The sequence below is a fragment of the Nasonia vitripennis genome, assembly GCF_009193385.2.
Source record: "Nasonia vitripennis strain AsymCx chromosome 5 unlocalized genomic scaffold, Nvit_psr_1.1 chr5_random0002, whole genome shotgun sequence".
NCBI lineage: Eukaryota > Metazoa > Arthropoda > Insecta > Hymenoptera > Pteromalidae > Nasonia > Nasonia vitripennis.
In genome coordinates this window covers 1,896,472-1,919,259 of record NW_022279652.1, presented here as the reverse complement: position 1 = coordinate 1,919,259, position 22,788 = coordinate 1,896,472, and the positions used below count along the sequence as shown (strand labels likewise).

General features: G+C 36.0%; 1 protein-coding gene across 1 annotated transcript in view; it reads right to left on the bottom strand.

The window, feature by feature from the left end:
* The window catches only part of LOC116417797 (protein scarlet), a 129,922-nt gene that overhangs the window by 22,674 nt on the left and 84,460 nt on the right, over positions 1-22,788 (bottom strand). Inside the window, exon 5 of the mRNA XM_032602132.1 lies at positions 21,950-22,050. Coding sequence (XP_032458023.1) covers positions 21,950-22,050 — 101 coding nt within the window. The remainder of the gene's footprint in view (positions 1-21,949; positions 22,051-22,788) is intronic.

Here is a 22,788-nt window from a genome sequence, read left to right as displayed (position 1 = left end):
ACAAAAAATCAGACCCATGTATCCTTATGTTTTTCGAGTCGCTGAATTCGAATCCGGGGTCAGTTTGGCACTATCACGTCAGGGTCAAGGTCAGTTCAAGGTCAAACTGAGAAGAAACGGTTCAAAAAAATTGAAATGCCATATATTTATGTTTTTTTGGTCGCTGAATCGGAATCCGGGGTCAGTCTGTCCCCATCACGTTAGGGTCAAGGCCAGTTCAAGGTCAAACTGAGAAGAAACAGTTTAACCCGATAAAAATGTTATATAAAACTTTCCAAAAATGGTAAAAGATACCAAAAATTGTAAAAAGTCTTATTCAAGAGATTTGATCACTTAATACCTTCCTTGTGTACAGAGGAAAGTTGCTTTCGTTTATATTTTTTTTTCCACTAGTTTAGTAACTGTCGATGTCTTTCTTTACTCCTTTTTTCTCGTGTAACGAACTCATTTTTCTTCAAATGACCTATGCAATGGGTTTCTTTTTCTCTTTTTGTTATTTGTTTTAATGTCTCTCTTCAGCGTCCAGCAAAAATCTGCCATCATGTTGACATTCCATCTTCCTTGGTATCGATTCTCCATTACACTTATATCTTGATGAAATCGTTCTCCCTGTTCTTCACTGACGTCTCCTAGATTAAGAGGGAAGTAATCAAGATGGGAATGTAATAAATGCATTTTATAACTCATCACGCAACCCAAATTTTTGAAATTCTCCAACATTTGTGCAACTAGTTCCTGATAGTTCTCACTCTTTTTATTTCCTAAAAAGTTCTCACGAACAATTTTGAAACTTTGCCATGCAGCTTTTTCTGTGTCGTTCATTTTTGTAATAAATGTTTCGTCTTCAAATAGAGTACGTATTTGTGGACCATCAAAAATACCTTCTTTTAATTTAGCATCACTTATTGCGGGAAACTTTTCTCCTAAATACTGGAAACAATCGCCATCTTTATCCAGAGCTTTGACGAACTGCTTCATGAGGCCAAGTTTGATATGAAGTGGTGGTAGCAGATAGTTTGATGGGCTAATCAATGGCGTACGTATAATGTTCCTCGAGCCTGGTTCAAAATATGTTCTAGTTGGCCATACTTTCTTAACGTAGTGATTTACCCTGTCTCTACTATCTCATAAACGCAAGAAGCAGGGATTTTTAGTAAAACCTGATTGTTGTCCTAAGATCATGGTTGCAATTTTAAGATCACCACAAATTTTCCATTGATGTTCCAAGTACTTTATTTTTTCTAATACAATTTCTAAATGTTCATAAGTTTCTTTCAGCTTAGTCGAGTGAGCTATGGGAATAGATGCAAACCTGTTTCCGTTATGAAGCAGAACAGCTTGGCAGGCACAAGTGATAAGTGTCTTACGATGCAGGGATTCGGAACCCCAGTATCGGCGTCTGGTCAGGGTCTGATCTTAAAATTGCAACCATGATCTTAGGACAACAATCAGGTTTTACTAAAAATCCTAGGAGATAAGAATTTGCAAAGGTAAATGATTCAAACTTGATTTAACCCTATTTGAAGGAGAAAATCTCTAATAAGTTGAAATAACTATGTTTGATCCGATTTAATCATATATGATCATAAACAAATTTTATATATCCATTTAACAATATATTACACCTACATGCCAATTTGGCCAGCAACTCGACGTTTTATCAGTCTGTATCTGCATATTTATTTTTAATAAATATATAAAAATAAAAAATAAATATATAAAATTTGTTTATGATCGTATATGATTAATTCGGATAAAACAATGATTTCAACTTATTAGAGGTTTCCTCCTTTAATTAGGGTTGAATCAAGTTTTGCACTTTGGAAATTCTCCAATAACTTCTCAAACTTCTATTAGAAACTCATTTTTGTAAACATTTGTTGGTTTTATCGTTTACAAAAGTTTCGAAATGTCGTGAATCATCATTACCTTCGTAAATTCATATATCCTTGAATAGTTTTCGAATAATCAATAAAAGTAGCAGTGATACGTGAAAGTATTGTCCACTACAAGTATTAAAAAAAATAAATTATTAAGATCGGTCTAAAATTGAGCAGTCAGCTGATTTTTGAACTAAATTTTTTCAAAAATATCACTGTGCGATGCTATCCTCTCTACTCTATACCGCTTTCCTTGTGTGTGTGTGCGTGCTTGCATGCGTGTGCGTGTGTGTGTAGCGTCTCTCTCTATCTCTCTCTCGCTCTCGCCGCCACGCTGCACTCTAATACTCTAGCCGAATATTGCATGGCATGTATTATTAACGAATAAGCAGGAAGCAGGGCTTTGGTAGGTAAAAGAAAAGCTTGTTACGAAATTGACTCTTTAGTTTCAAATATTATATTATCCTTTTACAATCTAACCGACACAACTGATAGACAAACGATGGCAGCTTTGACTCTCCGGATCAACAGAGACGTGTGATCAGTAGGAAGTCTACAGTACGCACTAATATCGAAATCGCGCTGAAGGGCTTATAAGGGCTACGCGTCGAGCGAACGATCGCAAGTGATAAACACACACACACGTAGAGACAATAGCATTGACTCTGCCGCCTCTACTACTAAGCCGAAATAGTTCGGTCTAAATATGAGTTGATCCTCAATATGTATTAACGCCCGAGTGCAGTGAGTGTAAAACGCCGTGCACTGATGATCTGCTTAGGTCACGAGTATCGTATACAATTTTATATATAGCACAGCTGCTTAAATCCGCCAAGTCACACCTATCGGTGATCAGTCCATTATTATACCATGAGGTTAGCACACGAGAGTAGCGAGTACAATATTCACGGTGCAATAATGGACTACTTAGGTCATGGATAGGCGTGACTTCACCGTGGATTTAAGCCACACTGCGCTATAAAATTGTATAAGATCCTTGTGACCTAAACAGCCCATCATTGCTCGGCCTTTTATCACCCTTGCTGCGCTCGAGCGCTAAGACACGCCGTGCAATAATCGGCTACTTAGGTCACACGTATCGTAATATACTAATAGAGAGAGGCTACCGGGCTCCCCTCTCTCAGACACGTCCTTTAAATTGCATACTTCAATTTTCATGTTCTTAAAAACTATAAATATTTATTTATTCCACTTGGAGTTGAAATTGGCGGGCGAAAGAGAATAGTCGAGTGTACAGTTGTGTGTGAGTTTGGAGAGTTTTGTTGGTTGGAACGATAGAGAGGAGAGTGATTTGGGGTGAAGTGTGGGGTGGAGTGGAAACAGGAGTTGGATTAGTTAATAAGGTTTAGAGGGTAGTCAAGAGGCCTGTCTGAAAAACAGGGTGAAATCGAAGGCTAAAATAGGAAGGTTAGGAAGCGGGAGACAAGGATAGACATAGGAGTGAAGTTGGCGGAGTATGAGCTTAAGCAATAGGGAGATCTGAGGAATTATTAGAACGGGAACTGAAGAGCCAGAAGAGGAACAGACCTTCGGTACACCGGGATTACTGGAGGATTCCACAGCGGCAGCGTCGGGAATCAGGGAAGTAACTCCGGCAGGATCCAGAGGAGGAAGGAGGGGTAGAGGAAAAGGAGGTGCAGGAACAAGAGGGCTACGGCGGAGGAACTTAAAAGAGAGTTTCAAGCAAACGGATGGAAGTGGACAGAAGGGGAAGGTAAGAAGCCTAGAGGGAACGGGGGAAAGGTGAAGAAAGAAAAGGTGGAAGAAAAGGTAAAAGAGGATCCATTCGCGAGAAGCACACGGACACAGAGGTCGCCGGTTCAAGTGCAGGATACAGGGAAGAAAGAAGAGGAAGATATGGATGAGGTATTAAAAAGGCTGGATAAGATGACAGAGATGGTGAGGGAGAAAAAGGAGGAGAGGATGAGAATGAGGACAGAATGGAAGACGAAATGGTCACAGATAGAGGATACGCTGGCCAAGAATATAGAGGAGCAAGCAAAGACAACGGAGGGAAGACTGAGGGAGAAGAAAGAAGAGAGGAGGAGACAACAAGTATAGTGGAGAGAAGCCTTGAAGAAGGAGGAGGAGTGCAGAGAAGTATTGAGAAGGGAGATGAAAGACCTGCTAGAGAAAGAAAAGAGGGAGAGAGAAGAGGATAAGAAGGAGGTGGAAGGGAAACTAGAGGCTTGGGAAGAGTGGAAAAGCTGGAGATTAAAAACAGGGTAGAGTCAGATCATAACCCCATAGTGATAGAGGTAGCAACAGGAAGGTGGAAGGTAGAGAAGGAACAGGATGCAGAGAGGAAAGTGGCAACGTGGTCTGAGAAAGCAGTAGAGAAATACAGGAAGGAACTGAAAGAAGGATAAGAAGCAAGCAACTGGAAAGATCTGAAACAAAAGGTGGGAGGTGCAGTTCAGGAAAGAAGGATAAAGAGCGGACTAAGAAAAAGGAATGCATGGTAGGACGAGGAATGCAGAGCGAAAAAGGTAGAGGTAAGGAAGCTAGGCAGGGCAATTAATGGTGGGGAAGGTAGGGCAGATTAAATCAAGGCTGAAAGAGAATGGATGGTGGAAAAAGAAAGAGAATGAGATGAAGAACAGGATAGATGAGGCGGGAAAAGACAGAATGGGCAAGAAATTCTGGGAGCTGGTCAGTAGCAGAAGGAAGAGGAAAAAGGTCAACAAGAGTAATGAAATAGGAGCAGAAGAGTGGATAAACCACTTCAAAAGCCAATTAGGAAGGGAAGAGGTAGATGAGGGTGCGGGAAATAAGGGTGCGACCGAGGAGAACTACGGGAGTGAAGACGGAGAGGAACACATCACGGAGGCGGAGGTTAGTAGAGCTATGAGGAAAATGAAAAAAGGGAAAGCACCAGGTGCAGACGGTATACAAAATGAGGCGTGGGGAGGAGCACATCATCGGTGAGTTGACAACCATACTGGACAAGATCTGGAGACGAAAGGACATTCCAGAGGAGTGGACTTCGGGAACTATAGCACCGCTGTATAAGAAGGGGGACGCAGGGGACTGCAAGAACTACAGAGGCATCACACTCATGGACACGGGCTACAAGCTGTACGCAGAAATCGAAAGGAAGAAATTGGAGAAAGAACTGGTGGGGAAAGAAAAACTGGACGATACGCAAATGGGCTTCAGAAAAGGGAGAGGGACAGTGGGCGCCATCTACATCTTGAGCAAGGCCATAGACATGGAACTAAGGAAAAAAGGAGGTAAGGTGTATGCTTTTTTTGCACATATGAAGGCGGCTTTCGACAAGGTTAAAAGGAAGGAAATGTGGGAAATAATGGAGAAACTGGGGGTTGAGAAAAGAACAAGGACAAGGATAGAAGGGATGTATCAACGGACAAAAAACACCGTAAGAGTCGGGGAGCAGCATCTAGAAGGTTTTGTCATCTACAATGGAGTGAGGCAGGGCTGCCCGCTAAGCCCGACACTATTCAACGTGGCAATGGCGGACACAGAAAAGGAAATTAGCAAGGTGCAAGAAAGAGGTGTGATGCTGGGCAGCAAAAAATTCTGGTCACTCTCGTATGCAGACGACGTGGTGCTATTGTCAACTAATGCAGAAGGTTTGAAGCAGATGATGAGGAGGTTTAAAAAACTGATAGGGAGAAAAGGTCTTGAACTGAATGCGGAGAAGTCAAAGATAATGGTTTTCAGAAACGGGGGAAGAAGGAAAAAAGAGGACAGATTCATGTGGGATGACAAGAAAATTGAAATGGTGAAAAAAATTCGAGTACCTAGGCCACGAGATGAAGGAGAACGGGAAAGAACATGCACAGATAAAGAAGCTGAAGGAAAAGGCGAATGCAGTCATGAGTACGATTCGGGGAATAGGAGAAGCACTATTCAGGGACAGCTGGATAGTGAGGATGAAGCTGTTTGACACGATGATTCAGAGTATTTTAGAATATGGAGCGGAGATCTAGGGCTGGAAGGAGCAAAAGGAGCTAGAAAAGGTACAGAGGAGATACATAAAGTGGACATTGAAGCTGGATAGTAACACGCCTGGACATATACTACAGGCGGAGACGAAGAGGTTTAAGCTAGAGACAAGGACGAGAAAAAGGGCCATGAAGTATGAGGAAAAACTATGCAATGCAAAGAAGGTTCTCTATGGAAGGAGTGCTAGAAGCTACTGGAAAAGGAGGAGAAAAGCAGCCCAAAGGGAACGAGAGAAGGGGAGGTAAATAAATGTGGATGGACTCTGAAGGAATACCATAGGAGGATGAAAGGGGGTGAGCAGGTGTGGCAAGATTTGGAAAGGGTCAGCAGAGATATCCAATGGCAGGCCTGGTCAGAATAAGTGAGAGGGTCGAGGCAAGCGAGAGACGTAGCAAGATAATGACAGAACAAGGGGAAACGCCGCAGTACTTGCAAGACGGAGTAGGCGTAGGAAGAAAGGCGCTAGCAGTAACGGCGAGATTTAGAATGGGAAATGAGGCGAGGGGATACATATACTGGATGAGTTAGGAAGACAGGAGGTTCAGACTCTGCGAATAAGAACAGGAAACCATGGAGCACATTTTTGAAAGGTGTAAGGTTACTGGCGATAGACATGTGAAATGGGAAGAGGTTCTAAGCGGAGAGAAGAAAAACCTGAGCAAGCTACTTAGAGTTCTGTGGAAAAGGGAGGAAAAAATGAAAAAGGAGGAGGAATGAAAGGAAAAAGAAGAATGGAGAGTAGGAGCAATCGGAAAATATGTTGGACACTGGCTGGTGAGAAAATCAAGCAATAAAAAAAGGTGCAAAGAAGAAAGAAGGACATGGTTAAAGAGCAAAATAGAAGCAAAAAAATATTCTTTTGGTCCTTCTGTTGTATACTTAGTGCGTTGTATCATAAACCATGTTTCGTCATCCGGGAAGTGATTTTGACACCTAGATATCGTCTACTAGAATTGAAAATATTCTTTTGATATTTTCAGTGTATACTGAGTGCGTTGTATCATAGACCAAGTTTCGTCATCCAGAAAGTCATTTAGACACCTAGACATCGTTTACTGTAAGTAAAAATATATTTTTAGTACTTTTGTTCTCTACTAAGTTCGTTGTATAAGAAACCATGTCTCGCCATCCGGAAGTAATTTTGACTCTTGGATATCGTTGCCTGGAAGTGGAGATTTCATATTGATACATTAATTGTATATTAAGATCGTTGTACTATATACCATGTTTCGTCATTCGAAAGGTGATTTTGACACCTGGACATCGTCTACTGGAAGTAAAAATATTCTTTTGGTCCTTCTGTTGTATACTTAGTGCGTTATATCATAGACGATGTTTTGTCATCCGACAGGCGATTTTGACACCTGGATATCGTCTACTAGAAATGAAAATATTCTTTTGATATTTTTAGTGTATACTGAGTGGGCTGTATCATAGACCATGATTCGTCATCCAGAAAGTGATTTTGACTCCTAGACATCGTTTACTGTAAATAAAAATATAGTTTTAGTACTTTTGTTGTATACTAAGATCGTTGTATCATAGACCATGTTTCGTCATTCGAAAGGTGATTTTGACACCTGGACATCGTCTACTGGAAGTAAAGATTTTATTCTTGACTTTTCTTCTATACTGAGTGCGTTGTATTATATAACATGTCTCGTCATTAGGAAGGTGATTTTGACACCTGGATATCGTTGCCTGGAAGTGGAGATTTCATATTGATAGATTAATTGTATACTAAGTGCGTTGTACTATATACCATGTTTCGTCATCCGGGAGGCGATTTTGAGACCTGGATATTGTCTACTGGAAGAAAAAAAATTATTTAGTATATTTGTTTTATTCTTGGTGCGTTGAATCATAGACCATGTTTAGCCATTCAGGAGGTGACTTCGGTACCTGGATATCGTCTACTGGAAGTAAAAATATTCAATTGGTATATTTGTTGTATACTGAGTCCGTTGTATCATAGACCATGTTTTGTCATCCATGAAGTGATTTTGACACATGGACACCGTTGACTAGAAGTGGAGATTTCCTATTGATACATTTGTTGTATACTAAGTGCGCTGTATTATAGATCATGTCTCACTTTTCGGGAGTTGATTTTGACAACTGGACATCGTCTACTGGAGGTGAAAATTTTATTTTTGGTTTCGTCTGTGTGTGTGTGCGTTCACGTGGTTGTATGTATGTGTATCTGTGTGTGAGCGTGTAGACCGAGAAAAAAAATTAGATTTTAATCCGAGTTTATTAGCATATTACCTTTGTGGAAAAAAATGTAATAAATTGTAATAAATTGTAATAAACCGTAAAAAAAATGTAAGAAAATTTAAGAAACTGTACCTTTTTGTTGGATTTCATACTTTTTTTCATATGCTTTTGTTCGCTCTCTTACATTTTCAGATTTATTAACTTTTTTTTACATTTTATTACATATGTTATTTCACTGCCTAATATAGTCAATACATTTTTTAATTATTAATTTCATATTAAAATGTAACAATGCATAAAAAATTGTAAGAATAAGTAAATGGATGTAAGCAGTAGTAAGAAAATAAAATATTCGCCATTTTCTTATACAGGGTGAGTCATTTTAATCTTTAATCTCAATTATCTCGTTGGCAAAGCATGCCAGCGAAAAAAGTTTCGGATAAAAGTTTTAGGATTTTTCCCTGGCTATCTGATGATGACCTTGACAATGTCATTGAGCGTGACCTTCAAGGTTATTTGAAGGTCAAGTTGATTTTTTTCAAATAGAAACCCCTACTTTTGGCATCAGAAATGGAAAGAGCGGGAAATTTTACGTTTGAATATGACCTTGCCTTGACCTTGAATTCAATGGTCAAGGTCATTGGTCATGCCGATAACAGTACAACTGGTTAGCTGAACTCGAATGCATTCAAGGAGAAAATGTTACCCACAAAAGTTTTCAGTTTTCTCCCCGGCTGACGAATGGTCATCTTGACCCTGTCGTTAAACAGGATCTTCAAGTGCATTTCAAGTTGATTTTTTGAAATGGAAACCCCTACTTTTAGCCCCATTAATGAAAAGAGAGTGACATGCGTTCAAAAATGAAAAAATTTTCAATATTTCCAGAAATTTTCAATATTTTCTAAAATTTTCGTAATTTTCCAGTTTTCAAAAATTTTCAAAGTCATTCCATTATTTTGTATTAGTGTCAATTTTCAAAATTCATGATGTAGTTAAGTCATTCCATTATTTTGTATTAGTGCCAATTTTTGAGAGTGAACTACTCTTAACAGTTATGTAGATAGCAAATTAGTGCAGAAAAGCTTAATCGTGTTTTTTACTTCTTGTAAATCGATAATTATTATTGAAAAAAATCTGTTTCCCTGTTTACTGGTCTGTAACAAATTATTTTGATTTTGATCATGGCTGATTATGGTCCCAACGAAATCGTTCATATGATCATGATTTTGGGAGAAAGTCGAAATAATTATGCAGCAGCTGCTAGACTTTATGCTGAACGCTATCCCAATAGGAGACACCCAAGTAATGTTACTATTCAAACCTTAACTCAGAGAGCTCGAAATGGAGCTTTTGTTCGTCAACGCCGTCATCATGAATACGACGAAAATGATCCTCGTGTTATTACCATTCTAGCGATTATTCATCTTGATCCTCACATTAGTACTCGACAAATAGAAAGAGAAATAGGTATACCTCAATCAACAGCATCCCGAATATTGAGAGCGAGAAGATATCATCCTTATCACATAACATTAACACAACAGTTAACTCCAAATGATATGATTTTGCGAGTACGTTTTTGTCGATGGGCAATACGAATGATTCAACAAGATCAAGACTTTTTCAGGCACGTTCTTTTTTCAGATGAATCAACATTCAGAAACACTGGAGAATTAAATAGACATAATTACTAGAAAATGTAGACCTAGCCACAAGGCTAAGAATATGGATCCAATTAGATGGAGCACCACCACATTATGCACGCATTGTTCGTGATTATTTAAACACCCGCTACAATGGCAGGTGAATTGGGCGAGGTGGCCCAGTTGCCTGGCCCCCTCGTTCACCTGATTTAACCCCTCCCGATTTTTACTTATGGGGATATCTTAAGAATGTTGTTTATGCTCAACGGCCAACAACGCGAGATAATATGATCGAACGTATTCGTACAGCTTGTGCAGCAATCCCTCGAGATGTTCTACTTAGAACCATAAGACAATTCAGAGCTCTACTTGATCTTTGCATCCAACAAAACGGCGGTAATTTCGAACAATTAATCAATGGTTAACTCCAGTTAACATTCCATAAAAATACCAAAAAAATTACAAAAAGGTAAAAAACAAAAAAATACAAAAAAAAAATAAAACAAAAAACAAAAAATGAGATGCTAAATCCTTTTGACAACCTCCTCGATGGTGCATCCTGGGTTCGGCTGATGTCAAAGGTAATTTCCGCACAAAAGATGATTTGTTTCCAAAATCACATGTTCGAACGTAAAATTTCCCGCTCTTTCCATTTCTGGTGCCAAAAGTAGGGGTTTCTATTTGAAAATATCGACTTGACCTTCAAATGACCTTGAAGGTCATGCTCAATGACATTGTCAAGGTCACCATCAGATAGCCAGGGAAAAATCCTAAAACTTTTACCCGAAATTTTTTTCGCTGGCATGCTTTGCTTGATAATTGAGATTAAATATTAAAATGACTCACCCTGTATAATATTACGCTTACAGACAATTTTTTACATATTGTTATGCTTTTATACGTATTTTTACATTTGTCGTGTTAAAGAAGAGTCCCTGATGAAATCCTGGATTAATGGATTTGTAATAAATTGTAATATAACGTAAAAAAGGTCAGAAATCCAACAAAAACGTACAAAATCGTAGTTTTTTTATATTTTATTACACTTTATTACATTTTTTATTTTCACTAGGGTAATAATACAATACGAATTTAATAGTTGTAATAATCAAGTATTATAAATCATATGAAATATGCAATAGTTTAACTTTAAGAGTAGTAAATAATTCAAATAAATAAGAAAAAAGATTCTAAAATTTACGAAATATGCATAAAATGTTAATACTATAATACATAATAATCCTAATGTCAGAATATATTGAAAAATTAGATAGCATATCGAAAAGAGCGCGCAATAATTTCATTGACAATATATTCGTATATTAAGGAAGAAAATTATAAGTTTAGTACGCTTACTTATTTAATATTGTTCAAATAGTTGGAATAAATAATTTATGGGCAATACAATTATTATAAAAAATTAAATGTTTGAACATTTATTTAAATAATAAATTGTATCATCTTGGTTTTCTGTCATTATTGAATCTTCTGCTAATGATATTTTTCAATTATTTTTTTTTACGTACTCTAGTTAAAGCAACATATAATTGACAATGACTAAAAACTGAAGACGGTAACGTTGACATTGTCAAACGATTGACCTTGAGATTTATTTATAGTTATTGCGAATCCTAATCTAAATAGAAATTGTCTTTGTACCATGGTAAATGGAACTTCTTCAATGTAAGGACTTAAATCAATTCAGGGTATTAAAATAATTTTACCTCTAAAGATACCAGTAATAATTTCAGCATTAACAGCATAAGATCGTAATTCTTGTATCATTAATCTAGTTCCATTGCATAAACCACCATCTAAATTTAAATTCCTCAATAAAATTACAATCGCATCAACTTAACGTTAATTTATGAGAAGAAAGTCCATTGGGAGTTACTGAATGGACAAAGTTATTGATATTGATTTGAGCTAAATGTTTTGTAGTTTTTTGGCCCAAAAATCAGTTATTACTACGTCAAAAATGCTCGAAAAAATTTTTTTAAAGTTGGTTTATCGAACTTTGTTCATGTTAGATAAATAAAAATATTTACCCTTAATTATTTGGCATTAGTCGAAACCTAGTGCGCAAGAAACTTTAGCAAGTAATCCTATTATTCAACAGTTTTTTTGAATTATTTCATTAAAAAATTTTTTAAAATTGCTAAAAAGTTAGGTATCTTTTTCTTTTTTTTATACTAAATATGGGTGCAAAATTTGAGAAAATATTACAATGTAATAAAAAAGTTGAAATATTCGGTAGAACCCCACCTTAAATTTATTTCATATTAGACTTTTTTTGACACATGATTCTAGAATTTGAGCTCAATTTCCACGTCGTACAACAGGTAATATTTGACGAAAATCTCCTGATAATACGACTACTATTTCTACAAACGGTTCTACTGAATTATGCAAATCTTTAAATAATTTATTAATTGCATCAAACGCATATTTTAATACTTTTATTGGTTTTAGAAATTTTCCATAATTTGAATTAGGACTTACATTACTTGTTGATAATTCTGATAAATTTAATGGTAATTGAAATGTTGTATGAACTGTTTTACCTCCATGTAACAAATTTGCGGCTATACCAGTCCAAGCTACAGATATAACTGAAATTCGATGATAATTAAGATATGAAATTAATATATTGTGTAAATAACTTTTTTTCTGATCCTCCGGGACCATCTACAAAAATTAATTTTGAAGTCTTTTATCAGAATGTATTGCTTTTATGACCTCGTTTAAAATATCACGTTATCTCTTATTAAGTGAGTGAGGGTAAAAATTTTGAAAAATAAAAATTAGAAAGGGTAAATATTAGAAATTCAAAATTTATAAACTGAGATTTTGAAATGAAAAAATTTGTAAAACAAAAATGTTAAATCGAAATATTGCGAAAGGTAATATTTGTATTTAAAATATTGCAAAAGCGATATTTTTAGGAATTTCCAAATTTAGGTTTTCAAAATTATACCTTTCCAATGTTCTGGGACTTTTGTTCTGGAAATTTTACCTTTCGTTATAATTCAATTCGTAATTTTTGCCTTTCAAATATTTATGTTTCAAAATTTTAACCCTCACCCTTATTAAGTGAGTGAATCATGTTGAAATCATATGAAGGTGCTAATGGATTAGTTTCGCAATCATTAGAGTAATAAAAAATTTGAATAGTTTCGTCAATGAAAGTTAAATCATAATCACGTAACGTTATTCCATGAAATATTAAAATAAAAGAATATAACTGAATTAATGCATTGTGCAATTGATATTTTATAGCTTCCTGTAAACATGTATCGCATTCATTATCCGCTAATATTAAATGTAAAGCTAATGCTGCTTCATAAAATAAAGAATATACGATACCTTTTACAGTTCGTATATTCTCAAATGATGTGGCATCTTTTACATGTAATAACAACATACGTAAATAAAATAATTCACAATTTAAATATATAATAAATCTCGTGCTGAAGAATTAATTTTGTATAATTCAAACCAAGCTGTTAATGTAGTATTTACATTACGATCTATTAATTCTGTTTCAGATCCTTGTTTAAAATAAACAAATTGTTCATTTTATAAATAGACCGTTAATGGATAAATTACGTGGGATTGATTTTATAATTTGAATTTTAATAATCTATACATTGCTTTGGTCGGACTCATTATTTAAATCATTGTCTTTTCTAAAACATACTAAAGCGAAATCGGGACCTTTATAAAAATATTTAAACAAATATTAATTGATTTTACAGTGCTGCATATCTCAACGTTAATATGACAATGAAATGTTAGCAATAAATAAGTATTATATGGGACTACAAATTAATTATTAGCAGTATGATTTGATCCGTACTTTACTATTCGTCCATCATTACGTCGACGATATATTGGGTATCCATTTTCTGCATTGTAATTAGTAGATGAAGTTATTAATAAAATCAAGAAAAGTTATTAACTCAAATTTTTATATAAGATTTCAATTAAATGTTGTAGTATAAACTAATAAGTAGATAAATCTGACATAGTTGTAACTGTGAAAACGCGCCATAATATGGTAATTGATCATGTTTTAAGTATTCGCGAGTTAGGGCAAAAGTCGAAGCTACAAGGCACAAACATCTTCATAGATCACGACCTAACTTGGAAAGAAAGGAGGAATAAGGAAAAAATAAGAGAGGCTGCGATAAAGCTAAGAAAGGAGGGAAAAGTGGTGAAGATAGGATACAATAGACTATGGATAGATGGGGCAGAGCACACATGGAATGAAAGGGAACAAGAATTTTTTCGGAGCAGAAGAAGGACAGGGGAAAGTAACAAAGAGAAAACGGAGTAACATATGGATATAGTTAACTGGAATATAGCGGGCATAAAAGGATCAGATGAGGATACATGGAAATACTTGAGAGGATTTGACATCATCTGTCTACAAGAGACATTGATAGAAGATAGAGTGGGTACATTCTGGAAAAAGAAGCTGGTTGGCTTCGAGTTCAAGACAAGGGATGCAAAAAAAGGGGGAGAAAGAGGAAGAGTAAAAGGAGTTTTAGCAATGGCAATAAAAATAGATGAAAAGGCAGAAGAGGTAATGAATAGAGGAAAAATCAAGTGAATTCATAGGGGCTAAAATAAAAAAGAAGGGAGAGACATGGTGGATAGGGACAACATACATGAGAGAGGAGAAACAGGAAAACTATAAAGAAATAGATGAACTGATAGAAAGGGCCAGAGGAGAGAAGGTGCTAATACGTGGAAATATGAACGCAAGAACAGGTACGGAAGGAGGAAGACTGGATGAGGAAGGAAGAGAACTAGGCTTAAGCATTCTAAACGGAATCACAGAGGAAGATGAACAGGGAGAGTATACTTATATAGGAGCAGCGGGCTGTTCTGTAATAGACTATGCCATAACATATGAGGAGGGGTGAAGAGGAATAAAGAGAAGGAGTATAGTACACAGGCTAGAATCGGACCATAACGCAATGGAGATAGAGGCAAGTACAGAGGAATGGGAGAGAGAAAAAGAGGAACGTCAGGTTGAGACGGTAACAGTGTGGACAGAAGAGGCAGTAGGACTCTTTAGAAAGGGTCTAGAGGAAGCAGAAGAAGCGACAGAATGGAAAGAGAAAATAGAAAGGGCAACCAAGAAAAGATTAAGAAAAAAGGGGAAGGAAAAAAGGAATACCTGGTGGGATGAAGAGTGCATGAAGAAGAAAGCCGAAGTAAAGAGGATAGGAAGAGATATAAGAGGAGGAGAAGAAAGGAGGGAATACATAAAAGCTAAGAGAGAATGGAGGATACTCGTGGAGAAGAAGAAAAAGGCGGATATGGGGAAGAGAATAAGGAAAGCGGAAGAAGACAGGTCAGGGAAGAAATTCTGGGAAGTGGTGAAGAAAAGGAGAAGGAAGAAGATAGTAAAAGGAGGCAGCAGCATAGGAGAAGGGACGTGGATTGAACATTTCAAAGCACAGCTGGAAGAGGTGAGGAATACCATAAGAAAAATGAAAAAAGGTAAGGCACCGGGGGCAGACGGGATACAGAACGAGGTATGGTTGTACGGGGAGGAACAGATCATAGGAGAGTTAACAAAGATACTAAACGACATATGGGCGGGAAACGCAATCCCAACAGAGTGGAAGACGGGTTTAATTACCCCACTATTTAAGAAGGGGGACAAAGAGGATGCAAAAAACTATAGAGGGATAACGCTGATGGACACAGGGTATAAAATCTACACAGAAATAATCAGAGGAAAAATGGAAAGGGTACTAGAGAGAAATGGGATTCTGGACGATACACAAATGGGTTTTATATATATATATATATATATATATATATATATACTGAATAAAACGGTGGAAATAGAACTCATTAAGAAAGGAGGATATTGCAGCATTTGATAAAGTGAGAAGAAATGAGATATGGGAAATGATGAGGAAACTGGGTTTGGGGAGTAGAGTTAGGGACAGGGTAAAGGAGCTTAATGAGGGCACAAGGAGTAAATTAAAAATTGGGAATAGAAAGATAGGAGGCTTCGAATTACACAAAGGAGTAAGAGAAGGGTGCCCGCTAAGCCCGACGTTGTTCAATGCAGTGATGGCAGACGTAGAAAATAAACTAATTAAAGTGTAAAAAGGAGGGATCGTACTAGGAAAAAAGAAATTTTGGTCTTTATAATACGCGAAAATATCATTTTTTGGGAAAACATAATTTTAACTTTAATTTTATATCTTAATGCGTATAGCAAAAAAACATTTACTTGACATTTTTATATTTAGAGATTTCACTACGTTTATTAGCCTTTTTCTTGCCAAGATTTTCACTTTTGAAAAAAGTTTTTTTTTGAGAGATTTCACATCTTTTACAAAGCATATTCTTCTTGCTATTGCACTTCATTAAATCTTGATCTATTCGATAGACAACAAGCTACTATTGGTTCAGACATTGATCGCATCGCGCATATAATTGTATAGCAATATATACATATATACGTATAGCATTACATGCATATTATAATCGCGTGTCGCCGAGTAGCAGATGGATGTCGGTAAAGTAGATTAACTACTGTAACCACTGGTGTATAATACCAAATATACTCACCGGAAGTCAAGTGACCGGAGGAGACAAAAAATATCGGGTTTTCAACTTGCAATATTAAGTTAATAACTTAATATTCTTGAATGAACCTTTTATACATTAAAATTTAGGATAATATATTTAAGTCGATACCAACAGATTGCGCATACGCGCAATAATAATGATTTAAATGCAATCGAGATTTTTTTAAGGTTAGGAACACCTATTTTCAAAGAATATAGGGTCGCGCCGTCGACAAATCGTACTTCGTACTTTTTCTTGATTTATAAAAATAAAAGGTTAGGCGAGTTTGATATATTCCGCAATGAAATAACATATAAAAAACAACAAAGATCAATCAACCAAAGTCAAGTTTATTATATTTAATCATAATGAAGCAACAACATTTTTTTGGTCAACATAAAGAGCTTATTTAACTTAAAGTTAAGTGATATAATGATCAATTAGAGATCAACTCTCAAGCCACTTACAATGTAACTTGCCATGACTGTTTCATTGTACTTGTGGTGTTTTTATGACGTTCTAATACATGAAAAGAAAATTCAGTTGTTCACCAATAAACAAAATGAAACGGTCATAGCAAGTTACGTAGTAAGTATCTTGAGAGTTGTTCCCTAATTGATTCCCCATTTTTATCACTATGAAATAAAATCACTGATGGTTCTGATACACTACCCTCGAGAGATTTCTACACCTAGACACTAAAAACAACGGTTCGCTCTACCTAGACCTCGTCATCGGCCACCCTGTACACATAGACACCGCCCTCGTGTGATGTATTTACCTAGACATACAAAATTACGGAGAGCACTACCTAGACCTCGACATCGGACACCCCGTACACCTAGACACCGCCCTCGAATTATTTCTACACCTAGACACAAAAAACTACATGTGAGCGAGCATGCAGAAAATCGATGAGAAAGCAATATCCATCTGTTTAATTTTTTAATCCAAAAATCTAATTGAACCATTTTAAAAACGTTCTACAAAAATTAATTATCATCAAAGATACATCTAATATTTAACAGGATATTTGATAATGATACATCGAATGATTGAATATCATTTTAATGAATATGTAAATCGCAAGCGAAGCAAGCGTTCTTTGCTAGTTATATTTCAGACAATACAAGAAATATGATACAATATATCACTGAGTTGTTTGTTATTGATCAATATATTACTTAAGTTTAAATTACCAATCATTTGACTGAGCCCTACAGTAAACATAATGATTTTTTGTTAGTCGTATTATAAATAAAATAATATGATTGTAAACTTGACTTGTTTTAATTGATCTCAGTTGTTTTTTAATCTGTAATTTCACAGTAAAAATAATTATTGACATTCATGATGATACGCAAAACATCAAACGCGCCTAACCTTTTTACTTTGGTTAAGTTTTTTTTAGAGATTTCATGTCTTTTTAAGAGAACTTATTGAAGTATGTATCTAACATTTTTTCTAAAAATAAAATATATGATAATGGGGTTCGGGTAGTGCACACTGAAAATTTTATTACGGGAATATCGATATCTCTTGTGTATGGTATCCAGCTGCATGAGGACGCCGATGACAGGGTCTTGTTGATTCGCTCCATAGTTTTTGATGTATAAAATCAGTTTTTACACATAGACAATGAAAGTTATGAAACGCACTATCTCGATCGCGTCATTGTCGACCGCAAGTACCTGGACAGTAAACATAATCAATTTAAACATGTTTGCACCAAGAAGTACAGTGCGCACTGACTCCGTTATCGGTCACCCTAGACCGCATTCATGGCCAATATTGACACGTGGATATAAAGATCTATAGCGCGCAATATATACCCTATACTGAAAAAAATCAGATGACAATCAACTAATAATCAGCTAATAATCAGCTGATAAACAGTTGATAATCATGCCAAAACGTCAGCTGATTTTCAGGTGATTTCAGCTCAATATTTTTATTAAAGTTGAAAGTAATATGCATAAAAATATGCATTTAAATGAGATAAAATGTTGATAATAATCAGGTGATAATCAGGTGATAATCATTCAAAATTTGTAATCTTTAAAATATTTACTATAATTTGTATAAAATAAGTAAAATTTATGAATTTCACATAATGAGGGCCAGTGCTGGTGTTACCAACGAACATAGACCTTAATAGAAGCGCAAAGCCCCATCCTAAAGTGAGGCACCCCGAAAGTTAGTAAGCACCCCGACTACCGCGGCGCGTCAGTCTAGTTTCTTGCGTTCTGACGGTAACAGAGTTCAGCTTAGTCGGTAACATATCGGTCATATCAACTTAGTTTTTATATGCAATCGGATCATCGTGTAGGAGGGCGAGCGAAATCAAAGAATAAATCTAAAACTGAAATGCTTGAACCCAGCTACCCAAGGCGTCGCGATTCTTAACTACCCCACGCGCCGAGATTTTAAATGACAGAATATTTATTTAAAAAAGACGTCGGCATACCGGAATAAGAAGGCTAGCGAAAGCGGCAAACAAATCTAAAACCAAAAGCCCTAGACCCACCTACCCCTTGCGTCGCTATTTTTTGTGATAGAATATTTATTTAAAAAAGACATCGGCACGCCGGAATAAAAAGGCTAGCGAAAGCGGCAAATGAATCTAAAACCAAAAGCCCTAAAACCACCTACCCCACGCGTCGCTATTTTTTGTGACAGAATTATATTTATTTAAAAAATACGTCTGCACATTGGAGGAAAGCTAGTGAAAGCGAGGAGTATTCTTTAAAAAGAAGATCTTTTATTAAAATATATTATTCTCTAAAATCTCGAAGCGTGAAGTAGATGGGTTTTTGTTTTAGATTTATTCCTCGCTTTCGCTAGCCTTCGTCCGATGTGCCGACGTCTTTTTTAAATAAATATTCTGTAATTTAAAATCTCGACGCGTGGGGTAGCTGGGTTTGAGGGTTTCGGTTTTAGATTTATTCCTTGATTTCGCTGGCCCTCCTCCGATGCGCCGATTGCATATAAAAACTAAGTTGATAAGCATAACCGATATGTTACCGACTAAGTTCCACTCTGTTACCGTCAGAACGCTAGAAACTAGACTGACGCGCCGCTGTGGTCGGGGTGCTTACTAACTCTCGGGGGCCTCACTTTAGGATGGGGCTTTGCGTTTCTATTAAGGTCTATCTTCGTTGGTGTTACCATCAGGATGATAACACGAAAACTCTGACTGTGAGCTCCGAAATTCTATTTTTTAACACTTAAAACAATGTTATTTAAATTAAATTATTGAAAAACAAAAATATTGGAGCTCACAGCCAGAGTTTTCGTATTATCATCCTGATGGTAACACCCGTACTGGCCCTCATTATGTGAAATTTATAAATTTTACTTATTTTAAACAACTTATAATAAATATATTTTACAGGTTACAAATTTTGAATGATTATCACCTGATTATCACCTGATTATTATTAACATTTTATCTCACATAAACGCATATTTATATCTATCAACTTTATTAAAAATACTGAGCTGAAATCACCTGATAATCAGATGACTTTTTGTCACGATTATATCAGCTGATTATCAGTTGATTGTCCTCTGATTTTTTTCAGTAGGGTATCGACAGTCTCGTCATCGAAGACCCTTGTCACCTAGACATCGAGCGTGACCCGTCATCAGTGACCCCGAATACTCAGAAAGTTTGTACAGCATCAGTGTGGCAGCTGTTCAAAAACATAACCTTAAATTCAAGCAGACAATGTAAAAACATTTACTCTGCGCAACTTATAGAAATCTGTGGGAAAGCGATACCCAACTGTATTACTTATAGAAATCTGTGGGAAAGCGATAGCCAACTGTATTACACATAATAGCTTGTGCGGTCAACTTTACACTCCTACCACTTTTAGGCTAGAAAGCCAACTTCACGGTCCGACCACACTGGAGAAAAAAGTAGAGATACTGTTTTGAGCATTCGTTATGTATAAACTCGTTTATTATTAAACGAAACGGCTTTTTAACAAATATTTTCATTGAAAACCATAGTTTAGCTCAGAAAACATACTGATAAGCCAAAAAAACTCACAAACAGTAACGATAAACATTTTTTTCTGTATAATGAAAAATCCGAACACCAATATAGAAGTAAATAGTGTCACGGGCGCTGTGGCTTCGTCTGCTTCTCAAACTCGCCTTCGTGTCGCTACCACGCCACTTGGTGTAATAATAACCGGCTAAATAAATATAAAAAAATTAGAAATTTTAATTTATTAGCACATCATGGCCCTACTAAAAAAAAGCAGATGAGAATCAACTGATTATTAGCTACTAATTAGCTGATAATATGCTGGTAATCGTGTCGAAGCGTCAGCTGATTATCCGGTGATATCAGCTTAATATTTTTATTTAAGCTGATAGTTACAAATATGCGTTTATATGAGATAAAATGCTAATGATAATCAGCTGATTATCAGGTGATAATCATCAACAAATTTTTAACCTTTATTATATTTATTAAAAGTTTTTTTAAATTAATAAAATTTATAAAATTCACGTAATGAGGGCCAATACGGTTTTTTATCCAGATGATAACACCAAAACACTGGCTGTGAGCTACTAAATTTTTATTTTTTAATAATTTGATTTAAACAAAAAATTTTTTAAATATTATACGTTTCTTTAACAAAGCAATGCTTACTAAATATGTAAACTTACTTGAAATATAATTAATAAATGAATGAATATTTTTTATAAAACATTTATTATAGATAAAATATCTCCCGCGAGACATTAAAAATTCCCTTGTGTACTTCTATATAAAAAAATCTAAAATCAAGAAATATTACTTTTCTGAACAATTGTCTACAAACATGTATAATTATGTATGTTCACGTACGTTCGCGTACGCTTAAGTACGCTTAAGTACGCTTATGCACAAGCGAGTATCTTTTAGAAACGTAAAATTTTACGTATAAAAATTGTTTTATCTCTGATTATGTATAAAGCTGTACATATTCGTGTAAATGAGTATATTCCAGCAATTTTTCGTACGGTTATGTACGTTGGCTTACGTTGGCGTACGTTTGCGTACGTTTGCGCACAATTGCGTACGTTTGCGTACGATTACTTATAATGTTGTAGTAAACGTCCGATTTCCACCCAAAACATACGCAAATGTACGTCAACATACACAAGTCTACAGTAATGTACCGAAATGTATCACAATCGTACAGTGATTTGCATTATAATACTGTAAGCTCCTCGAAATCAAACAGACGCTGTCAATAACATTTATACAAATTCCACACGCACAACCTTGGGACGCTCTGCCCCAGCCTCTCCCGAATAGCTCTCTTCACCACAACAACAAAATTAAAATTTCACTTTGTTACAAAGCTTAACTACTAAGTTTTAAGTTGCGCATACAAAAGGAAAGGTACAGGTAAGCTAAATAGTAGCGATCCTTACCAGATGCTCTCTCGTTCTCGTGCGAGTATAGACACACATAGTTGAATTTCAAAATAAACATAAATAATTGGTGGCTTTGAAAACGATGTAAAATTTATAATTAAAAAAATAATTTTGTTACTTATTCATATTTATAATTAAAAATTATTATCAACTACAACTATAAAGCGTACTTACAAATATTATTTACATGACGCCATTGTATTATTGAGATAGCTTCAGTTGAGTAGAATAGCCATGATATATACTTTATCCATTGTATATAAATCGGTAAAGAACTAAAAAAATATAACTGTTTAACCTTTTAACACTTACTAAATTTTTTATAGCATTAATTAAGAACTAGTAAAATGACTAGCGGGACACAAAATTAATTCACTTTAAAATTTAATTATAATTTTGCAATCTTATTTATACGAGACTTGAGTTGAAAGGCATTGTCATTATGGAAATATCGACTCGCGGACAAGTGAAAGAAATCGCAAATAAATAGTCAAGATTTAAGTGAACGTGAACGTGGCTTTATTGTAAGAGATAACGTGTAAACAGAAAGCGTGAATTGTCTTGTTGAAATAGTGAGTTATTGATAGTTGGAGTTTGTAAGTTACTATATTGACTGTTACAATGCCGCTACTCTAAGCGGGTCTTGGGCGTTGTGGTCCAGATCGGACGGGTACTCAGGTTGCGGATAGAGAAACAGCCCCTGAGAAAGAGGTTAGCTGCGAATAACTTAAATAAGCAGTCGTGGACAGCCGATAGAAACAGGCGTGGGTGTGATGAGCCCACACTGTCGAACGCATTCATCTAGAAACACTACGCAAGCACCACAACAACAAAACCACTTCACATTAACTCTTATCTCTCAATCTATCTCTTTCATCACACATTACAAAAATGGGCAAAAATCCTGCTGCCGAGGAGGATGCGGGAGCGATGACAACTGCCCCGAAAGGGGATGTGTAGAATGATTCGTCACCTGGTCTTACGCGGTAACGATGCCAGCGAAGGCGCGCTGC